This window comes from Callospermophilus lateralis, unplaced genomic scaffold, assembly GCF_048772815.1.
Source record: "Callospermophilus lateralis isolate mCalLat2 unplaced genomic scaffold, mCalLat2.hap1 Scaffold_1734, whole genome shotgun sequence".
NCBI classification, from domain to species: Eukaryota; Metazoa; Chordata; class Mammalia; order Rodentia; family Sciuridae; genus Callospermophilus; species Callospermophilus lateralis.
Window position 1 is genome coordinate 152,808 of NW_027512799.1, and position 19,685 is coordinate 172,492.

The 19,685-nt window shown below is 39.0% G+C and overlaps 1 protein-coding gene and 1 pseudogene across 1 annotated transcript; one reads left to right on the forward strand and one right to left on the reverse strand.

Moving 5' to 3' along the window:
* Positions 1 to 5,056: 5,056 nt before the first annotated feature.
* Positions 5,057 to 6,061, reverse strand: LOC143387119 (olfactory receptor OR9H1-like). The gene has a single exon (XM_076841753.1). The coding sequence runs from the start codon at positions 6,059 to 6,061 to the stop codon at positions 5,057 to 5,059; it is 1,005 nt and encodes a 334-aa protein (XP_076697868.1).
* Positions 6,062 to 16,059: 9,998 nt separating this feature from the next.
* Positions 16,060 to 16,916, forward strand: LOC143387117 (olfactory receptor 2T3-like; annotated as a pseudogene).
* Positions 16,917 to 19,685: the final 2,769 nt, after the last annotated feature.

The following is a 19,685-nucleotide window of genomic DNA, read 5'->3' on the forward strand; positions in this document are numbered from 1 at the left end:
GAAAAAAAAACAAGAGAGACAAATGAATTACAGTAGATGTGGTAGAGAGAGAAGATGGGAGGGGAGGGGAAGAGAGGGGAGGGGAGTGGGGATAGTAGAGGATAGGAAGAGCAGCAGAATACAACAGAATACAACAGACACTAGTATGGCAGTATGTAAAATAGTGGATGTGTAACCGATGTGAATCTGCAATATGTATACGGGTAAAAATGGGAGTTCATAATCTGCTTGAATCAAATGTATAAAATATGATATATGTAATGTTTTGAACAACTAATAATAAAAAAGACATATCAAAAATAAATAAAATAAAATAAAATATGTCCATACAATGGAATATTAGTCATTCATAAAAATGAATTACGAGTACATTCTAATGACATGGATGAGCCTCATGGACGTTAAGATTAGTGAAAGAAGCCAGTTGTAATAGCTTCATGTTCTATATCTACATGGTGTGGAATACAATTTAGGCAAATCCATAGGCATAGAGAGCAAATTAGCAATTTCCAGGGGGTGGGGTAAAGAGAAAACAGACCAGGGCTGTTAAGAAACACAGTGGGCTTTTCAGAATGATGGAAATGTTGTGAAAGTAAGGAGTGCAATTTTTATGCAACTTTGGGATGTATCAAAAACATTAAACTATACATTTTATATGGACAAAATTTATGGCATGTGACTTAATCTCAGTAAGATTGTTGTAAAAATAGACTCTCTCTATATAAGTTCCCAAAGACAAAAATGCAATAATATACAATATGGCAGAGTTTTTAATAGAAAAAAAAAATCCTGGAAGCAAACATCTGTAAATAAACTTCTAAGGAAAAAATATATAATACATTTATAAATATAAAAACACATTTAAGTTATAAAAGAGCAGAATTTATTTATATGTGATAATATTTTATAAATCAACTGTGACCTTTTTAATGTCTTTTCTTCTAATTTTAACATACATACTAATTCTAAGTTGGTTTTTATTAAATAACTATTTTGCTTATTATCAGTCATAATTTTTTCTTTTTTTTTCTTTAATGAGAAGACAGTTATTTGATTTTATTAATATATTAAAATATTATAATTTATTCATTCTTAAAAAAGTTATAAATTTATATATATCATATAAAATCATAATTCAGAATGCAAAACAAAATAGAACAATAAAGACATAGACATGTATAACATATTAACATGATAATAAGATATTTATTTCTTATTTATTTATTTATTTATTTTTTTATTGGTTGTTCAAAATATTACAAAGCTCTTGACATATCATATTTCATACATTAGATTCATTTTTTCTAATTCTGATAATGCCTGTCTGGCAAAGTCATTAAAATTAAAACATTTTAAATGTTGTCTTTCCTTGGTTGTGTGCAGCATTACATAGTCTTTTTATTTATTATATTATTAGCACACTAAATATATAAATTAATGGGTTTCATTGTGACATTTTCACATGAGCATCCATGTGTCCAGTGACCCTCTCTCGACCTCCTCCCCTGCCAGCCTGATCCCTTTCTTTAGTAGCAGTCTCTCCTGTTGCTATGTCATCATACCCACCCCCTAAGTTTCACTTACACAAGAAACTTGTGATGCTTTCATTTCTGAGTCTGGCTTATTTTGTTTAACGTGGTGGCTCAAGTTGCACTCCTCTTCTGAAAATGACGCCATCCCATTGATCTTTGTGGATGAATAACAATCCATTCTGCACACACTCCACATTATATCTGTCCATTCATCTGCTGCTGGGCAGTGAGACCCATCCCACAACTTGGGCACTTTAAATAGCCTCCCAATAAATGTGGGTTTATTGGGGAACTATAAACCAGTAAACTAGATCAAGTAGCTCTTTTGTATGCTGACTTTGACTCCTTTGGACATGTATGTAGCAGTGGTATAGATGTATCACAAGGAAGTTCTAACCTCAGGTTTTTGTTTTTTTAAGAGAGAGAGAGAGAGAGAGAGAGAGAGAGAGAGAGAGAGAGAGAATTTTTTAATATTTATTTTTTAGTTTTTGGTGGACACAACATCTTTGTTTGTATGTGGTGCTGAGGATCAAACCCAGGCACACGCATGCCAGGCGAGCGTGCTACCGCTCGAGCCACATCCCCAGCCCACTAACTTCAGGTTTTGTGGCACCTCTGCACTATTTTGCATAATTATTGTTGTCATTTATACCCCAATCATCAGTGTTTGCAGGTTCAGCATCAACATTTGTATTTTTTTATTTTGTTGAGAGTAGCCTTTCTTACTGGGGTGAGATGAAATCTCATTTGATTTTTAATTTGCATTTCCCTGATGGCTAAACATGTTGAGCATTATTTATATATTTCTTGTACTTCTTCTTTTGAGAAGTGTTTATTCAGATCATTTGCCCATAGGCTTGCTTGTCCTTTTGTTGCTGAATTTTTTAAGTGTTTTGTATATTCTGAATATAAGTCTTCTATCAGATAAATTACTGGCAATAATTTTCTCCTATTATTTTTGGGGGGTGAGGCTGGGGGGCTGGGGATTGAACCAAGGGCACTTAACCACTAAGCCACAGTCCTTTTTAATATTTCATTTAGAGACAGGGTCTCTATAAGTTTCTTTAGGTCCTCGATAAATTGCTGAGGCTGGCTTTGAACTTGTGATTCTCCTTCCTCAGCCTCCCAAGACACTGCAGGCATGCCCCACCACACCAAGCATGATTTTCTCCCATTCTGAATGGCTGTCTCTTTACCTTGCTGATTTGTTTCTTTATGCTGCAGAAGCTAGTGTAATTCCATTTGGCAATTCTTGCATTAATTTCCTGAGCCATTGTGTTCTTATTCAAGAAATAATTATGTGTATCAATATCTAACACTGAAGAAAATCTCAGTGTTACATTAAGGTCTTTGGTCCATTTTAAGTCAATGTTTGTATGGGTGCAAGATAGGAATCTAGCTTCAACCATCCATGGCTGAATGTCCAGTTTTCCCAGCACTGTGTTTAAAAGAGGACAACAGTTTTCCAACCTGTGTTTGGGCTCCTTTAATCAAGAATCAGATGCCTGTAGATGCCTGTGTCATTCCAGGATCTACTCTCTAGTCCGTTGCTCTGCATGTCTATTTTTATACCAATACCATGCTGTGTCTGTTAAGATGGCTCTGTGTTATATTTTTAAATCACTGTTGTGATGCTGCTAGAATTGTTCTTTCCCTGAGAATCGTGTTGGTTATTTAGGACCTGGTGTTTCCATATGACTTTCAGGGTGGTTTTGCCTTGGTATTTGATGGGGATTGCATGAAACCTGTAGCTCACTTTGTTAGTATGGCCATTTCAATTACAGCATTAATACTCTAATACAAAAACATGAAATAGAGCTGTGGCCACAGCTCAGAGTTAGAACACTTGCCTAGCATGCATGAGGTCCCAAGTTTTATTGCCAGCACCATAAAACTAAAACTAAAGTAAAACAAAAACCATGAAACACTCAGTGATCAGTCTGTAAAAGTATGAAAACTGTAAAGTTTTCTTTGTGATGTAGAAGCTGGTGGAATTCCATTTGTTAATGGTGTAAAGATCGGCAAATAGATCAACAGAACATGACAATTTCAGAAAAAAAAAAATCCCCAGATGGGTCGGCAACTGATTTTTAACCTAAGTCCAAGGTAATTCATTGAAAACAGGCTAGTATTTTTTAATGGTTCTGAAATATTGGAATTTATGTGCAAAATGACACTTGAACTCAGCCTGGCACTATTTAAATTAACTGAAACTGATCCTTGGACTCAAGTGTAAGCCCAAAACTGTATCTGTAGAAAAACATAACTAAGAACTTATGAGTTTGGATTAAAGATCTATTTACGTAAGACAATGCAAACACATTCACTCATAAATTGATACATTGGATTTAATAAAAAACTAAAACCTCTGCTCTTAGAAGTGCAATGTTAAAGAAAGATATATCAAGTCACACTGTGGGGACAGACTTTAAATCATGTATTTCATCAGGGGCATTTATTTAGAAGATATAAGGAACTTCTAGACCTCCATAATCAGAAAAATGATTTTTTCCCAACCAAGGGGGAAAAAGAGCAAAAAGTTTAAACAAATATTTCACAAAGCAAAGGTGTTCACATGGTAAGTAAGTTCGTGAAAAGATTCTATCATATTGCATTTAGCAAACACGTGTTAAATCAAAATGTGACACAACCACATACTTGCTAGAAGAGCTTACATGAAGAAGGCAGACTATACCAAATGCTCACAGGGATACAGAGGACTGAAGGGCACATTTTGGTGACAAAAGCATTAAATAGCACAAACTCTGAAAAGCCACCTGTATTAACTATGACAGTCAGCCCTTCCACCCTTCAGATATTTATTTAGATGAAATTAAAGCAAACACCCCAAAACAGATTTATTCACAAAAATATCCATGATTTCTATATGTGTAATAGTCCCAATCTGAGAACAGCCCAAATGTTTATCATCACAAAAAGCAATAATCAAATTATAGTCTATTCATACAATGAAAAATTATCTCAAAATGGAAAGGATAGAGCATTGATATTGCTACTAGTTGGATGGATCTCAAAATAATTATGTTCAGGAAAAGAGCCAGATCTCCAAGGTGCCCACAAAAGATGATGTACATCTTAATTGTTGAGTGTGTCAATTATGTTTCCACAAAGTCTGCTTAACATATAATTTAATACGAAAAAGCTAATTACTAAATTATGTATTTCTAAATATTTTTAGGTTAAACACTGAAGCATTTTATTTTTCTTTACCTTTGGGAAGGATTTGCATTTGTACTTCAAGATAAACATTTTACTGATTTTATAAAAGTGCAATTTATACCTATTTTCTGATGGTGCTTGATCAAGATGCTATATGAAATAGGAGGTAAAAAATGCCATGCTATTTCTGCCTATTTAATCATCCATTGTTCCAGTTGTAACATTTTATTCCCCATAAGCCTTGATATTGCTCATTATTAAAGATATCAAGACAATTAAAGGACACTCTGTCTTCTACATTACAGATGTCCATACAGGCTTGTCTCCAAGCCTGGTAAAGCCACCTAAGTACCCACCCACGAGCCGCAGTGGTTTGGAGTAGATTCCAGACTGCTTTGTGAGATCCACAGACCCAGAACCCCTGAGAGCTTCCACTTGCCCCTCTTCAGAGCCTGCTTGACATCTTTGTTCCTCAAGCTATAGATGAGGGGGTTCAACATGGGGATGACAACCGTGTAAAAGATGGACACCACCTTGCTCTGCTCCAGGGAGGAGATGGCACTGGGCTGTGCATACATGAAAAACACGGTCCCGAAAAACAAGCACACTCCAGTGAGGTGGGAGGCACACCTGGAGAAAGCTCGGTGGCGTCCCTGCACGGTGCGGATCTTCAGGATGGCTGAGATGATGCAGAGGTAGGAGACCAACACAACCAAGAAGGTGCTGACAATGATGGAGCCACACAGGCTGAGGAGAACCCACTGGTTCACAGATGTGTCTGAACAAGACAGGGACAAGAGTGGGGGGACGTCACAGAAGAACTCATTGATCTCATTTGGCCCACAGAAGGACAGCCTGAAGGTCATTGTTGCCTGAGTGACAGCATTCACTAGGCCCCATGCGTAGGACCTGGACACCATTAGTCCGCAGACCCGGTGAGTCATGCTCATGGGGTACAGAAGAGGGTTGCAGATGGCAAAGAAGTGGTCGTAGGCCATGGCAGCCAGGAGGAAAGCCTCAGTGGTGCCAAACAGAGACAAAAAGAAGAACTGAGACTGAGACATGCACGCAGCAAAGAACACCCTGCAGTCATCTTTCATACAGTTTACCAGGGTCCTGGGCGCAATTGTGGAAGAATAGCAGACGTCCAGGAAGGAAAGGCTTTGGAGGAAGTCATACATGGGAGTGTGGAGGTGAGCATCGGCCCTGATGATTACAATTATGCCCAAGTTTCCCACGATGGCGATAACATACATCACCAAAAAGACCAGAAACAGAGCTTTCTGCATTCCCAGCCCGCCCCTGAAGCCAAGTTGGACAAACTCTGACACCTGTGTACAGTTGGTCATTGTGTAATGGCAGCCAGAGGAGGCAGAGGAGGAAGCGGGCCAGGAAGGGGAAACTCTGCAAGCTCATTAGAACTTACTGCCTCAGGGTTAAAATGAAACTAGAGATCTCCACGTGACACTAAAAGCATTCTGTGTATAATCCTGTTACAGTGTCTTGGTTTATTGGATTCCATAGGCCATAAAATTGGAAAAACCTCTGCTGCAAAGGAAATACAATGGCATCAAATAAGCATTGACATAAGAAGTCTGCACCTGTAAACATGTATAGTTACCTATGATGACCTTTATCAGAATTACCCATGTCATCTCACCAACAATATATGGAAATGAGTCCCTGATCTACTTTGCATCCTTTATTTACTTCACTTACCTAAGGGTTTTGTTTTGTTTTGCTTTGCTTTGTTTTATTCTTAAAATGCTTTAGAGAAGTCTCAAAATCAAAGAATAAAAACAGTGACTGAGAGTCCAGCTCAGTGGCACAACACTTGCCTAGTGTGCAAGGCCCTGGATTCAATGCCTTGTGTGTGTGTGTGTGTGTGCATGCACGTGCACACACACACACACACAAGCACAACGTTGGACATGAGTGCCCCTGAGAACTAGCCATTGAGCCAATCCTGCATTATATAAGAACTGTCATCAGACAGAACTGGGAGATGTTGGCAAGTGACATTGGTTGTCTGGAAAAGACCAAGCCCTGTGCCAAACCCTCTACACTGGTTTCCTGTTACTGCTGAAATAAATTACCTTGAATGGCATAAATAAACAGAAATTAATGATCTTTCAGTTCTAAGGAAATACATGCAGTGCCCATGGTCTGCACTTGTTAGCCAGCACGCTTCCTTACGGAAGCCCTGAAGGAGAATTTGTTCACCTTTTCCAGCCTCTAAAGACCTGCATTCCTTAGCCCATGGTCCCTTGTGCTTTTAAAACTGGAAGCACAGCATTTTCTCTTCTCTCTGACCTCTCTGCTCTTGGACTTGCTTTATCTGTATGTAACCATCCTGTCTTCTTAAATGCCCTTGTGTTGAAATCAGATCCTTCTAGATGGACCAAGATAACCACCACCCTGCCGCCCTGTCTCAATGTCCTTTGCAGTGAAAGGTACTGTATCCTTGAATCAGTGTGTGGACATACTGGGAGGGTAGCTCTCATCCCTACCATGGAATATATTTTGTATATTTTTTTAAAGATTGATGAAGTTGTGGTTATAATATAAGGCAAAAGAAATCCAATCATACATGGTGCTGTTTTTACTAATTAGGCTTTTTACTACAATCATTCATTAACACATTCTTGAATTAATGATTATCAAACTATTTTTCCTTTTTATCTATAATAACTTCCCCTCCAATACACTCTCTTCATCATTAAATATTACACACAAAACAACAATAATGTATTTAAGCAGCTAATTTAGGGCACCTTGAGCTACAGTAAGCTGGAACTTCCTTGTAGGGTAGAAATTCCTCCTTGGAATGGAGCTGGGGATGGAGCTATAACTGGGTGACTGTTGGAGTCAATGTGTTGAAGGAGAGAGCAAGTGCTTCTCTTACTCCAGCTCTGGGTGGACTGACTCACAGGCTCCTCACAGTGGGCAGGGCACAGCAAGGCTGCCCACTTCCAGTGCCAGCTCACACTGCTGGAAGTGATCCCAAAGTCTTGTGCACAAAGAAGCAGGTCACAAATCCATCCCAGGCACAAAGCCAGGCAAGTCAAGTTAACGCAAAACATAGTTACAGCTGTGACACTGCCACAAACATAGCCATGACTGTGCTGCTGGACACCACCATGCCTAGACACAGTGAGCCTGCTGCAGGGAGTGTCATACGTCTTACAAGAGGCCCTGAGGAGAGGAGGCACTAACCAGCTAACTCCAGAGGAGCAGGAGTATGATCCTGTCTCATCAAAGGCCACTCTTCTTCCTGGGAGAGTTAGTGCCTAAGAATCTCAAAAAGGAAATCTCATCAAAAAACAGAGCAAAATCACACAGCTGGAGGAGTTTTTGACACTTTTGAAGACTTGACATCCATGAAAACAAAAGTCTCCTTTTTTGGGGAACTTGGACTCAACCACTGAGCGGTGTCCCCAGCCCTATTTTATATTTTATTTAGAGACAGGATCTCACTGGGTTGCTTAGTGCCTCACTTTCTGCTGAGGCTGGCTTTGAATTCACGATCTTCTTGCCTCAGCCTCCCCAACCACTGGGATTACAGGCATGCACCATGCACCCAGCCCAGAGTCTCCATTTTAACTGCTTTTCAGATAAGCATTTATAGCTGTGTTGTAACAGATTGATGTAGAAAATGAAGGCACCAAACCCTAATTCTGAAAAAAAAAATAGCTATTGGATGATTGTTATAATATATCAATCTAAAAATATTTAAACTGTCTTTAATGCTCAAAAAAGCAACCAGTACCACATACTAATACCACTGAGTTTCACCATAAGAAATGTGCCAAGATTTGCCAAGTTGTCCTGCTTATTTTTTTTCCTGACTCCAGAGCCCTTTTTCTTGCCCCCTTATTTACCAGACACCTTTTTATATGTGAGCACTGAGCAACACTAGTACTGCTGCGTGCTCTTGTTTTGGATCTTTTGCTGGATTATCACCCTCTGTTGCAAACCTTCTCTGTGCTCCTTAGAAACCCCCAATCCTGAGATAGCACAACATAGAAATGAGTGACCCAGCACAGGGTCTGGATCTGTCTGAATCTATTAACATGAGCTTTGAAATGGGAAAGGCATGTGTGAGCTTGTTCTTTCCATGTTTTAGTAGACGGACCAGTTAAATGTGGATAATTAAAGTTGCACTTCACTGTAAGGACCAAAGTGTTTCACAGATAAAAGCCCTCCAGAAAGCATGGCCATGTAATAAGCACAATTAAGTATGGCCATTATTAATAGTTCTGCTTTTAAAACTTAGTTCATTGTTGTCCAACACTGTTTAATTGAGTTCCACCATTTTCATAGCTCCAAAGGTGTTCTTCAGCAGTGTGGTTGATCTAGCTTTCTAGCTGCCTTGCTAGAATCTAACTTAATTGTGCAGAGGGTCTTGAAGAAGGGTCTTGATTAATGTCAAGTCAGCCTCACCTTAGTGCCCTGTGCTTTGCCCCCCTCCCCCGTTTCAGCTGACTCAGCTGCCCCTCCAGCTCTGCAGTGAGTTCTGTCCTCAGGAAATCTCAGCACAATTTTGTGAGAGTCGAGGGTAAGGATTATAATAGTTCCTTCAGTGTCGGTCCCCAGGGTGGCTCCCCTCGGTTCTGTGTTAACAGGAGCAGAGTGGCTCCTTCAGGTGCTGCGACTTGGCAAGGAGACAAGATGAAGTCCCAGAACAAAGATCTGAGAGCAGAACCTGACAAATTCAAAGCCACAACTGTCCTCAGAATAAGAAAGTAAGATGGGCTTATAAGTTTGAGGTTGGAAAGCTTAATAGAAGTTTACATGCTTCCACTCCAGGCCCACTGCTGTTATCTAGAAGATGAACACATGCTAATCAAATCCAACAGGTACTGGTCAGGCTTCTAGCTTGCTGGTGACCTAATCAAACTCAAAGACATAAATACAATTGCAGGCATATTTTGTGATCCATTCTAAGTTATTTTTTTAACTTACATAAGAAATAGGTAGTAAGACACTAAGATTTCATTTTATGTGTTTCTGATTAGAGACAACTAATATCCAAAACTGATAAAAACCATATACCACATATTAACCCACATAATGCATGAGGAAATATTTGCTTACATGATCTTTGAAATATTCCTTCAATTCATAATATTTTCCAAGTCATATACATGGAATGTAAGACCTGAAAACATTCAAACTCACTGTAATGTCACCAGAGACTAACTGATGGAATTAGAATTTTAGTAAAACACATCTCAACTTCATGGAGCTCACAGTCTATCCTTATAATTTCTGAAGTCGTGTTGAAATGGTCTGGAATATATACAGGCACATAACAAGTTTTAAGTTCTGTAATGTGTGTTCGGGAAACTTGATAAAAATGGAGCCCTCTCTCTTCTTGAAATCTAGCGCCTTCAGTGTTTATAACTGGAATGACTATAATAGTGGAAGATTCAATACATTAGGTACAGTAAAATAAATGAAGGTTATTAAGTGGATTGAACAAAGTTGGTGCATATTTAAAGAAACTAAATTATTTCAGCCATTTAAAAATATTTGCTCAGGGGCTGGGGTTGTGGCTCAGAGGTAGAGCGCTCATCTGGCATGTGTGAGGCACAGGGTTCAATCCTTAGCAACACATAAAGATAAATAAATAAGGGTATTGTGTCCATCTACAACTAAAAATATTTTTAAAAATTTTATTTAGAAAACATATGTTCAAATGATATTATTTACTTACAAATATATATTAAACTAAATGTAGAATTCAATACCTTTTTTGTAAATATGTATTAAATGTACATTAAATTACATATATATGTAATGCAGATATATACATGATGTTATCTTTTTAAAAAGTATAATCTGATATAAAATTATAATCCATGATTTATTAAATACTGTGGTACATGTTGTGGGTGAAAACATGCAAATAACAAGGTAATTGCCTTCATGATTGCTGCTATTTTCTACTGAATGGTAAAATGATCACAGGCATTCAAACAAACACAGCTAAGGATGTTCATTGGACCTAACCATACACATGTGGAATATAATTTGCTCCAATTCAGTCCCCAGGACTTCCTCATTCCCTCCCCTGTCCCCTCCCTATACTCCACCAATTATTCTTCTTTGTTTCTTTGTAATTCTCTTTGCAAATCCATATAGCAGTCTCAGTCAGTGACCTCTCCCCAAGACTCCTTTCTCCCAAGATATGAGGAAATATATGGAAACTGCACCTCTGGGCACCCTGGGAGATTTGCACACTATCATGTGTGTTAAGGGTAAAATTATCAGGTCTTCTGAAAACCATCTAGTAAGTAAGTGTCAGTCTCTGAAATAGCAGATAAGCTGGTGTAGCAGAGGGTTTCCTCTTCCTGAGGGCCATGTGGACCTATGCAGAAGATCCACCACCTGTAAGAAGGTTGATAAATTCTGTAAGCTTCTCCTGAAGCATTTGGAAGACCTCAAGTCAGAGTGAGTTGCAGGAGGCATGCCCAACACACCGTCCTGGGAGACGAAAACTGCGGCGTATTGGTTACTTCCTGAGATCCAGGCTCTGCACTGTGCAGCACGGACTTTACAGAAATCATTTCAACCAAGATAGTCACGTCATAGTTTTCAGGAACCACCACTATTAACAAAGAATTTTTAAAACACTTAAGCTAGTCTTATTTATTCTATGCTCATTGCATATTTTAAAAGTTTTTCTTATAGTTGATTGATTAATAAAATATACCAAAAATATATATACATTTACTGGTAATATAAATAGTAGAACAATCAAAGACAGGAAATAATTTTCCTGAATAAACAGTGTAATAATTGCTTCTGTTTAATGTTATTAGTAGTACAATGGATGGACAGGAACAACTTCCCTGGAGTCCAGAAAATATGAGTCAAGGTCCACTTTCACAGGTGTTTTCTGAGACAGCAGCAGCTTTCCTGGTCCTATTGTCATGAATTAGAATGTTTGAAAGCATTCATTGAAAATTTCATGTCTAAAATTAAGATCACTTAAAAGCTGCCCTTTGCCCTGATGTGGGTCAGCTTTGATGGAAGTTTTTGGATATTTTTCCTGTTAAGATGTAACGTAGTCTGTGTTAAAGGAGATGAGAACTAAGTTCATCACTCCATCTCCCACTCAATCTCAGTGGACACAAACCTCTGAAAGTAACTCTCATGTGGATAAAGAGAGTGAGCACCAAGGCAAACACCCTTTGAGGTTCCTTTACATAAGTAAACGTGAAGGATGTTCAGCTTTCTCAACTGATTCCCCTACATGTGACTGGGATATTTTCTCAGATTGCTAACATTTAGAGTATATTATATGAATAGACAAAATATTTTGTGATGAAATCATTTTCAACATACTAAAAGGGACCACATCTTGAATACCTATTCCAAGTTATCTTTTAACCATATATTAACTCAAGATAAATTCTGTGCATATATAAACATATACAAATATATACACACCAATGCACATATATCTGCATACATAAGTATATATGACCATTTTATTTAGCATATACTTATTTCATTAAGTATGTAGGGGAATATAATAATGAGATGAAGAATTAATGATTATTCCAATTTTTATATTTGACCCTTATATATTATAATACAAATCCCAAGCTGCTTCTCTCCCATATAGATACATGTGTACTAAAAAAAGCATTTATCACCATGTCTGCTTTAAAAATATATCTATTTTATCACTTGGTATGGCATTATCATTATCCCATACCAAGTGAAGTGCATAGAAGTGAGGTAGTCCCCTTCAGGAACTAGCACCTATTAAAACCACCAGGGGATTTCTAACTATCACACAAAGTCTGTATACAAAATACACTGCACTTGGGGGCAGAATCATCCAGACTGACAGTAGTGAGTATTTTAATAAGAATATTTACAAGGTTTAAGAGTCTTGGATAAGACGGTTTAAGATGGAATGTTTCATACTGTAACTGCTGAGGACTTGGCATGGTACCTTCAGACTGGGGCACACAATGAGGCCCAGACCCCAGAGTGGAATCTGGGATGTCACTGGATGAGTTTTTGTGAGCCATCACTGGATCTGTGATTCATGATGTGATTCATGAGCAGGTTGAGGGCCAGAGCAACAAATACACACACAGATGTGTTCAATCCTAGGAATTTCGTGAAACAAATGGTGAAGTCGATTACGTTCTATTCTCTCCCTCCTGACCTACTAGAATACACAGTTATGTTATTTGCAGTTCTTAGTGTGACCTCATTATTGCTCCAAGTCTGAGATTAAGTACAGAATGTGTGGGTCTACAGATCTGATCTACTGATGTTCTGCATCACTGTTGTGCATCAATTTCCCCTTCAAGGCAATTTGAAATTTGGCATTATATTTCTTCTACTATTTTTAGATAAATTTTTTAGCAAAGGCATGGTAAATTGATGATTTTCTTTTTTTTTCTTGACTGAACTACTTTTTCATTGGTGTATTACAGTCATACATAAAATTGGAATTCAATGTGCTATGCTTCTACATGTACATGACATAGTTTGGCTGACTTTATTCTGCTGTTCTACCCCTTCTGCATTTCTCTTCCCTCCCCCTCCCCTTCCTCTACTTCACTATTCATCCTTCTGTTTTCATGAGAGTCCATGTCTCCTTTTTTTAATTACTTATTTCTCTCTATGTTCTGCATATGTGAGGAAACATATGACTCTTGACTTTCTGGGTCTGGCTTATTTCAATCAGCATGATGTTCTCCATTCATTTGTTTATCTGGAAAATGCCATAATTTCATTCTTCTGTAAGATTGAGAAGAAAACTCCATTGCTTATATACACCACATTTTTTTTATCCATTTGTCTGTTGATGGGCACCTGGGCTGGTTCCATATCTTGACTATGATGAATTGTGCTGCTATAAACATTGATGTGGCTGCATCACTGTTGCCTGCTGGCTTTAGATCTTTTGGAAAAATACCAAGGAGTGAGATAGCTGGGTCACGAGGTGGGTCCATTCCTGTTCTTTTGGGGAATCTCCATACTGCTTTCCAGAGTGGTTGCATTCCCACCAACAATGTTTGAGTGTACCTTTTCCCCACATCCTCACCAACACTTATTATTATTTGTATTTTTGATAATTGCCATTCTGACTAGAGTAAAGTGAAATCTGAAAGTGGTTTTGATTTGCATTTCCCTGACTGCTAAGGACGTTGAATATTTTTTATAGACTTGAAAAAAGCAGCAGAATTATATATGCTGCTACCAACAAATTACTAACTTCTTGATATTAAGATTTTTTTTCAGATGCATTAATGATATAAAATAACACAGAGAGTGCTTTTGTCAGCTTTTTCACTAATGTGACCAAAAGACCCAATGCAAACAAATTTAAGGAGGAAAGTTCATACTATGCTAACTTTATTTGTTGTTGTTGTTGTTGTTTGAATAAACACTGAGGAGTAAATAGCTGAGTCATGTGGTGGTTCCATTCCTAGTCTTTTAAGGAACCCCATATTGATTTTCATAATAGTTGTGCTAATTTACAGTCCTACCCAACAGTGCATAAGGGTTCTTTTCTCCCCACATCCTCTCCAGCTTATTATTATGTGGATTCTCAATGACTGCCATTCTAACTGGAGTGAGATGAAATTTCCATCTGTATGAAATTTGCATTTTGATTTGCATATCTTGATTGCTAAAGTTGTTGAACAGTTTTCATATACTTGTTGCCCTTTGTATTTCTTTTTTTGTTAAGAAGTGTCTAGTTTATTTGTTCACTTGTTGATTGGGTCATTTGAGTTTTGTTGTTGTTATTGTTATTGCTGTTTTTGTTTGAGTTCTTTATATAGTCTGGATATTAATCCTCTGAGGAGCAGCTGGCAAAGATTTCCTCCCATTCTTTAGGCTCTTTCTTCATGCTCTTAATAGTTTCCTCTGTTGTGCAGAAGATTTCTTCCAAGTTATGTGATCTAAGTCGGATGGATTGAATACACAAGAAGAGTTTTGAGGTTGGGTATTTTCATGGAGAGGGCTTAGACTCAGTTTGTATGTCAGAGGTACAGGTGGCCTGAGGTTCACAGAAGCTTTAAGAAGGAGAGAATGTTGCTTCTTTTGTTTGATTCTGAGAAACTGGCACCCCAAACTGGCTTGATTTAGATTATAGAGTTAGATGGAAGCAAAGCTAACACTTGGCTAGGAGTTCTGCAATTTTAAGACAAAAACCTTTCTGTTGTAATACTCTATATCCTGTATCCTGGTCTACACGGGCCCCAATATGGCTCTGTGGAATGAAATGGCGAGCTAATCTAAGAGCTCAGACCTTCTGAGCTCATTTTGAATGCAGATTCTTTATGTTGGAGCCATAGTACTGAACTTAGACAATTAGAAAACAATTCTTCAGTACATATAGGTTTCAAATGAACACACAATGGGTTTTTATATCTGCCAGATGACAGAGAAAGGAGATTCTGCAATTAATTATTAAAATAATCATTTTATTAAACAATTACACTTTTACAATTTTTTTTTTTTTTGTATTTTACAAACATAGAGTCCTGGAGCAATCCTGGAGGCACTATATTGCTCAATTACATAATGTGTGAGGGAAGGTGATAGAATTTTCTCAACTTCAATTGAAATCACATAACATAAATTTACTGTTTTGTTATTTCAAGTATACAGTTCAGTGTCTTGAGAATATTCTGTGTTGTGCAAACTATCTCCAGAATTAATTTCACATTGTAAAACTGAAAGTAGGCACATGAAACCACTGCTCCCAGCTTCCCCATCCTTTCAGCCTCTTACCAACTATCTGTCCACTTCTATTTCTCTATATACCTATATACTACTCTATATACCTCATGTAGGTGGAATTGTAGTGGACTTGTCTTTTATGACTGACTTATTTCATTTAGCAAAATATCCCCAATAAGCATTCATGTTGTAACATGTGCCTGAATTTCCTTTCTCTTAAGATTTCCATTTCAGTCTTTTAAAACAATTTGTAGATTCATTTATCTGTCAATAAAACTTTGCTTTCCTTCCACCCCCTTGTGGATAATGCTACAGTGAACTTAGGAGAGTAAATATCTCTTTTATATACACACCAACAAGCAGAATGGCCAGATTGTATAGTAATTATATACTTAACTTTTGTGAGGGTAAAACATCATTCTTGATTGCTGTATCATTTACGTGAACACTTACAGTTCATAGGATCTAAATGATTCACGTTCTCCCCCAGACTTGCTATTATTTATTTATTATTGTAGCCACATTGTGGGTTGGAGGTGATTCTAATTCATATGTCCTTAGTTATGAATGACACACAGCAAATTTCCATGTACTTGTTGCCCATTTGCTTATTTTTTTGGAGATGGCCCTTGCTGGGATCATGTTTCTCATCTTCTGGATCTATACAGAACCTCGCCTCTGGACCCCCTCATATTCCTTCATCAGCCAGCTCTCTCTCATGGATCTCCTGTACATCTCTGTGACTGTGCCCAAGATGCTGGTGGGCCAGGTCACGGGAGACCATATAATCTCCCCTGCAGGCTGTGGGATCCAGATGTTCTTCTACCTGACCCTGGCAGAAGCTGAGTTTTTCCTTCTGTCGGCCATGGCCTATGACCAGTATGCTGCCATCTGCAGACCTCTGCATTACCCACTGATGATGACCCAGATGGTCTGCTGGCTGCTGGTGTCCGACTGATGGCCCCTGGGAGCACTGGACGGCTTGCTGTTTACGCCCATCACTATGAGCTTCCCCTTCTGCAAATCCAGGAAGATCCTGAGCTTCTTCTGTGAGGCCCCTTCCCTGCTGAGGCTCTCCTGCTTGGACATCTCCCTCTACAAGATGCTCATGTACCTGTGCTGCGTCCTCATGCTCCTGGTGCCCACCATGGTCATCTCCAGCTCCTACACCCTCATCCTACTCCTCATCCACAGGACCAGCTCAGCTGAGGGCCGCAGGAAGGCACTAGCCACCTGCTCTTCCCACATGACAGTGGTGCTACTCTTCTTTGGTGCAGCCATCTACACTTACATGCTCCCCGGCTCCTACCACATAGTGCAGCAGGATGTGATGGTGTCGGCTTTCTATACCATCCTCACCCCTGTACTGAACCCCCTCATCTACAGCCTGCACAACAGGATGTCACTGCGGCTCTAAGGAGCCTGCTGCAGTCAAGGAGGCCCCTCCTGAGGGTTCTGAGAGGGCGTACCTGGGAGTGAGCCTGCCTCTTTCCCTCCCTCCTCCTCCCCCATCTCTCCTCTCAGCTGTCCTCAGGATCCAGAGCCAACAAGGAGCCCTCCCATAGTCCCACTCCTGTCTGGAGCTTTTCCTCTATGCTGCTATTCATCCTGTTTTCTCAGTGCATTTCACTTCTTGACATCATTTAACTGTCTCAGTAGCTGATCTAGTGGCTTTTACTCACCTATCTCCATCCTGGGTTCACAGGGCATGTCCTGTGACCTAGGGGCCAGCCTTAACCCTAGCAGAGACTCACCATGCAGACTTCAGACCTTGTAGAGCCCTGGAAGGGACGCTGGCTGCTCCCTCACTCTCGCTACCCTGTAAGCCACCATTGACCTGTGACAGACACAGGTGCTCAGAAACCTGATACGGTGCCTCAGTAAGGACAGGGGAGCACAATTTTCACAATGTTAAAAGTGAGCTGTGATTCTCCACATCATGTACTACTGCAAGAATGGGGTCCTAATTAGAGGAAAAGTTATGCTCTGTGTATGTATAATATGTCAAAATGCACTCTACTCTCATGTGTACCTAAAAAGAACAAATTAAAAAATAAGTGAGCTTGATAGTGTAAACACAGTGGTTTTAAACTACTGAGACAAAATGTCATTAATATTGAAGTCCAGGGAGATCATAGGTTCTTCTAATTTTACAGGATGTAAATAAAAGTGCTTCCACATATAATTCTATAATTCTTTGGAACTTATACTACTGTAGAAAATGTGTACTGTATTTATATTGAATATAAAAAGTGTCTTGGAGGAGGATGGAATTTGGGAAATTTACACTTCTCTGCTCCTTCCTTCCTTCCTTCCTTCCTTCCTTCCTTTTTTCTTTATTTCTTTCCCAGGGACTGAACATAGGGGTGCTTAACCACGGAGCCACTTCCCAGCCCTTTTTATTTTAAATTTTGAGGGAGGGTTTCACTAAGTGTGTAGAGCCTTGCTAAGGTGCTGAGACTGGCCACAAACCTATGATCTGACTCTTTGGCCTCAGCCTCCCAAACCAACCTTTTTTCTTTGAAATTGGGGAAGCCAATAAGATGATTTTAAACTTACAACTAGGCTGTGTGTCCCCTGCCAGGTGTCAGGCTGTCAAGGACATATCTGTGTGTCTACCAGCACAAGATCATGATTACTTTCAAAACTGATACAATCTACATGTCCAGTGCTTCTGGAATGCAAGGAGGTGGGAAGACATACATCATCTGTGGCCAACAGGCAAGAAGGTGACAGGAGTCCTGAAGTCATCTGTCATGCCAGGTGGCACACTGGCCTCACTTTATTTACCATCAAGGAAGGGAAGCCGGGTCTCCCAGGCCAGGGGCACATCACCAGGGCTGGCAGCCACACCGTGCTTCTGACTGACCATCACTCCTGCAGGGTATCAGGAGAATTTGCCTGAATTGAGGAAAAAAGGGTCATCTGTAAAGAAAGAGGGGCTTATTTAGAGGTGGTTAGAATGTAGGTTAGAGATTGATGTGATTAAACTAAGTAATAAAAGGAGCAAAGCTGCTCAAGTGAACGGCAGCATTGTGCATCATCCCAACATCACCAGGACCTTGGCGTCACTGCACTTGTGGTTGCATTGCTGGTGTCATGGGGGAGTTTATGGTTTTTTTTTTTTTTCTTGTTCTCTTGTTTTTTAACAAGTGCTTTGTTTATCTGTTTGCCACTTTGGAGAACAATGTGCAAAGGGGTTCTACTTAGGAAGTACCTATTTATCTTTGTATTTCCAAGATTATATGATTTAGGTTAATTAATAAGCATACAAGGAGCTAGCTGCTTGATCTAACATGAATTAAAAAATAAAGGAGAGCCATAGTGATTCATTATGGAGTTGTCGGCACCATGAAGATTCATTGTTGTCTTCAGCTCCTCCATAACTACTGCAGCCTTACCCCACTTCTGGGCATGTGCCAATGTGGACAGTGGATGGCACAGAGGAACTCCTCTGCTGGGCATCTCCCTGAATCTTTATTGAGAATCAGGTAACACTGAAGAGAGACTGATGGTGCTCACTGTGTGTTTCCATCTGTGCCCCCCTTCACCACAGTGTGTTAGGGGTGTTTATGGGGATCAGTGAACACTGAGGGTGGTGGGCAATTCTCACTCATTCCCCAACCTGTAAGTGGGAAACATCTAAGGCTGTCTGCAGTTCAGCACCAAAATTTCTTATCAATGAGATGAAATCTATGTGACATAAAGTTAAGCTTTGCAACAGTTCATGTTTATTGGCTTAGTCTTATTTACCACACTGTCCCATTGCACAACTTTCCACTACATCTTGTTCCCAAATACTTGTTTTGTTTCAAAAGAACCATCTAATCCATTACACACATTTTGCATATTATGCCTAACTGCAGTCACTGGAAAAAACTAAATTTATTCTGTATCTTTGAATTTACATATCTGGAAAATTTCAAATAGATGTAATCATTCAGTATATGATCTGTGTTCTGGCTTAAGTTACCCTAACATCATTGAAATTAAGCTACCTTGTTGCATGTATCATTTGTTCATTCTTTAAGGATGAATGTCATACCATTATATATATATATGCCAGAAATATTTAATCAACACATCCATTTGTAGACATGTATTTTTCATTCTGCTAATATAATGTGACTGATTTATTGATTATCATATGTTTTTCCATATTTGACATCACTTGTAAACACTTTAAACTCTCAATGAATGTGCTGAGTAATTGTGTCAGTGAGCTTTGCATTGTGGTGACAAAAATAC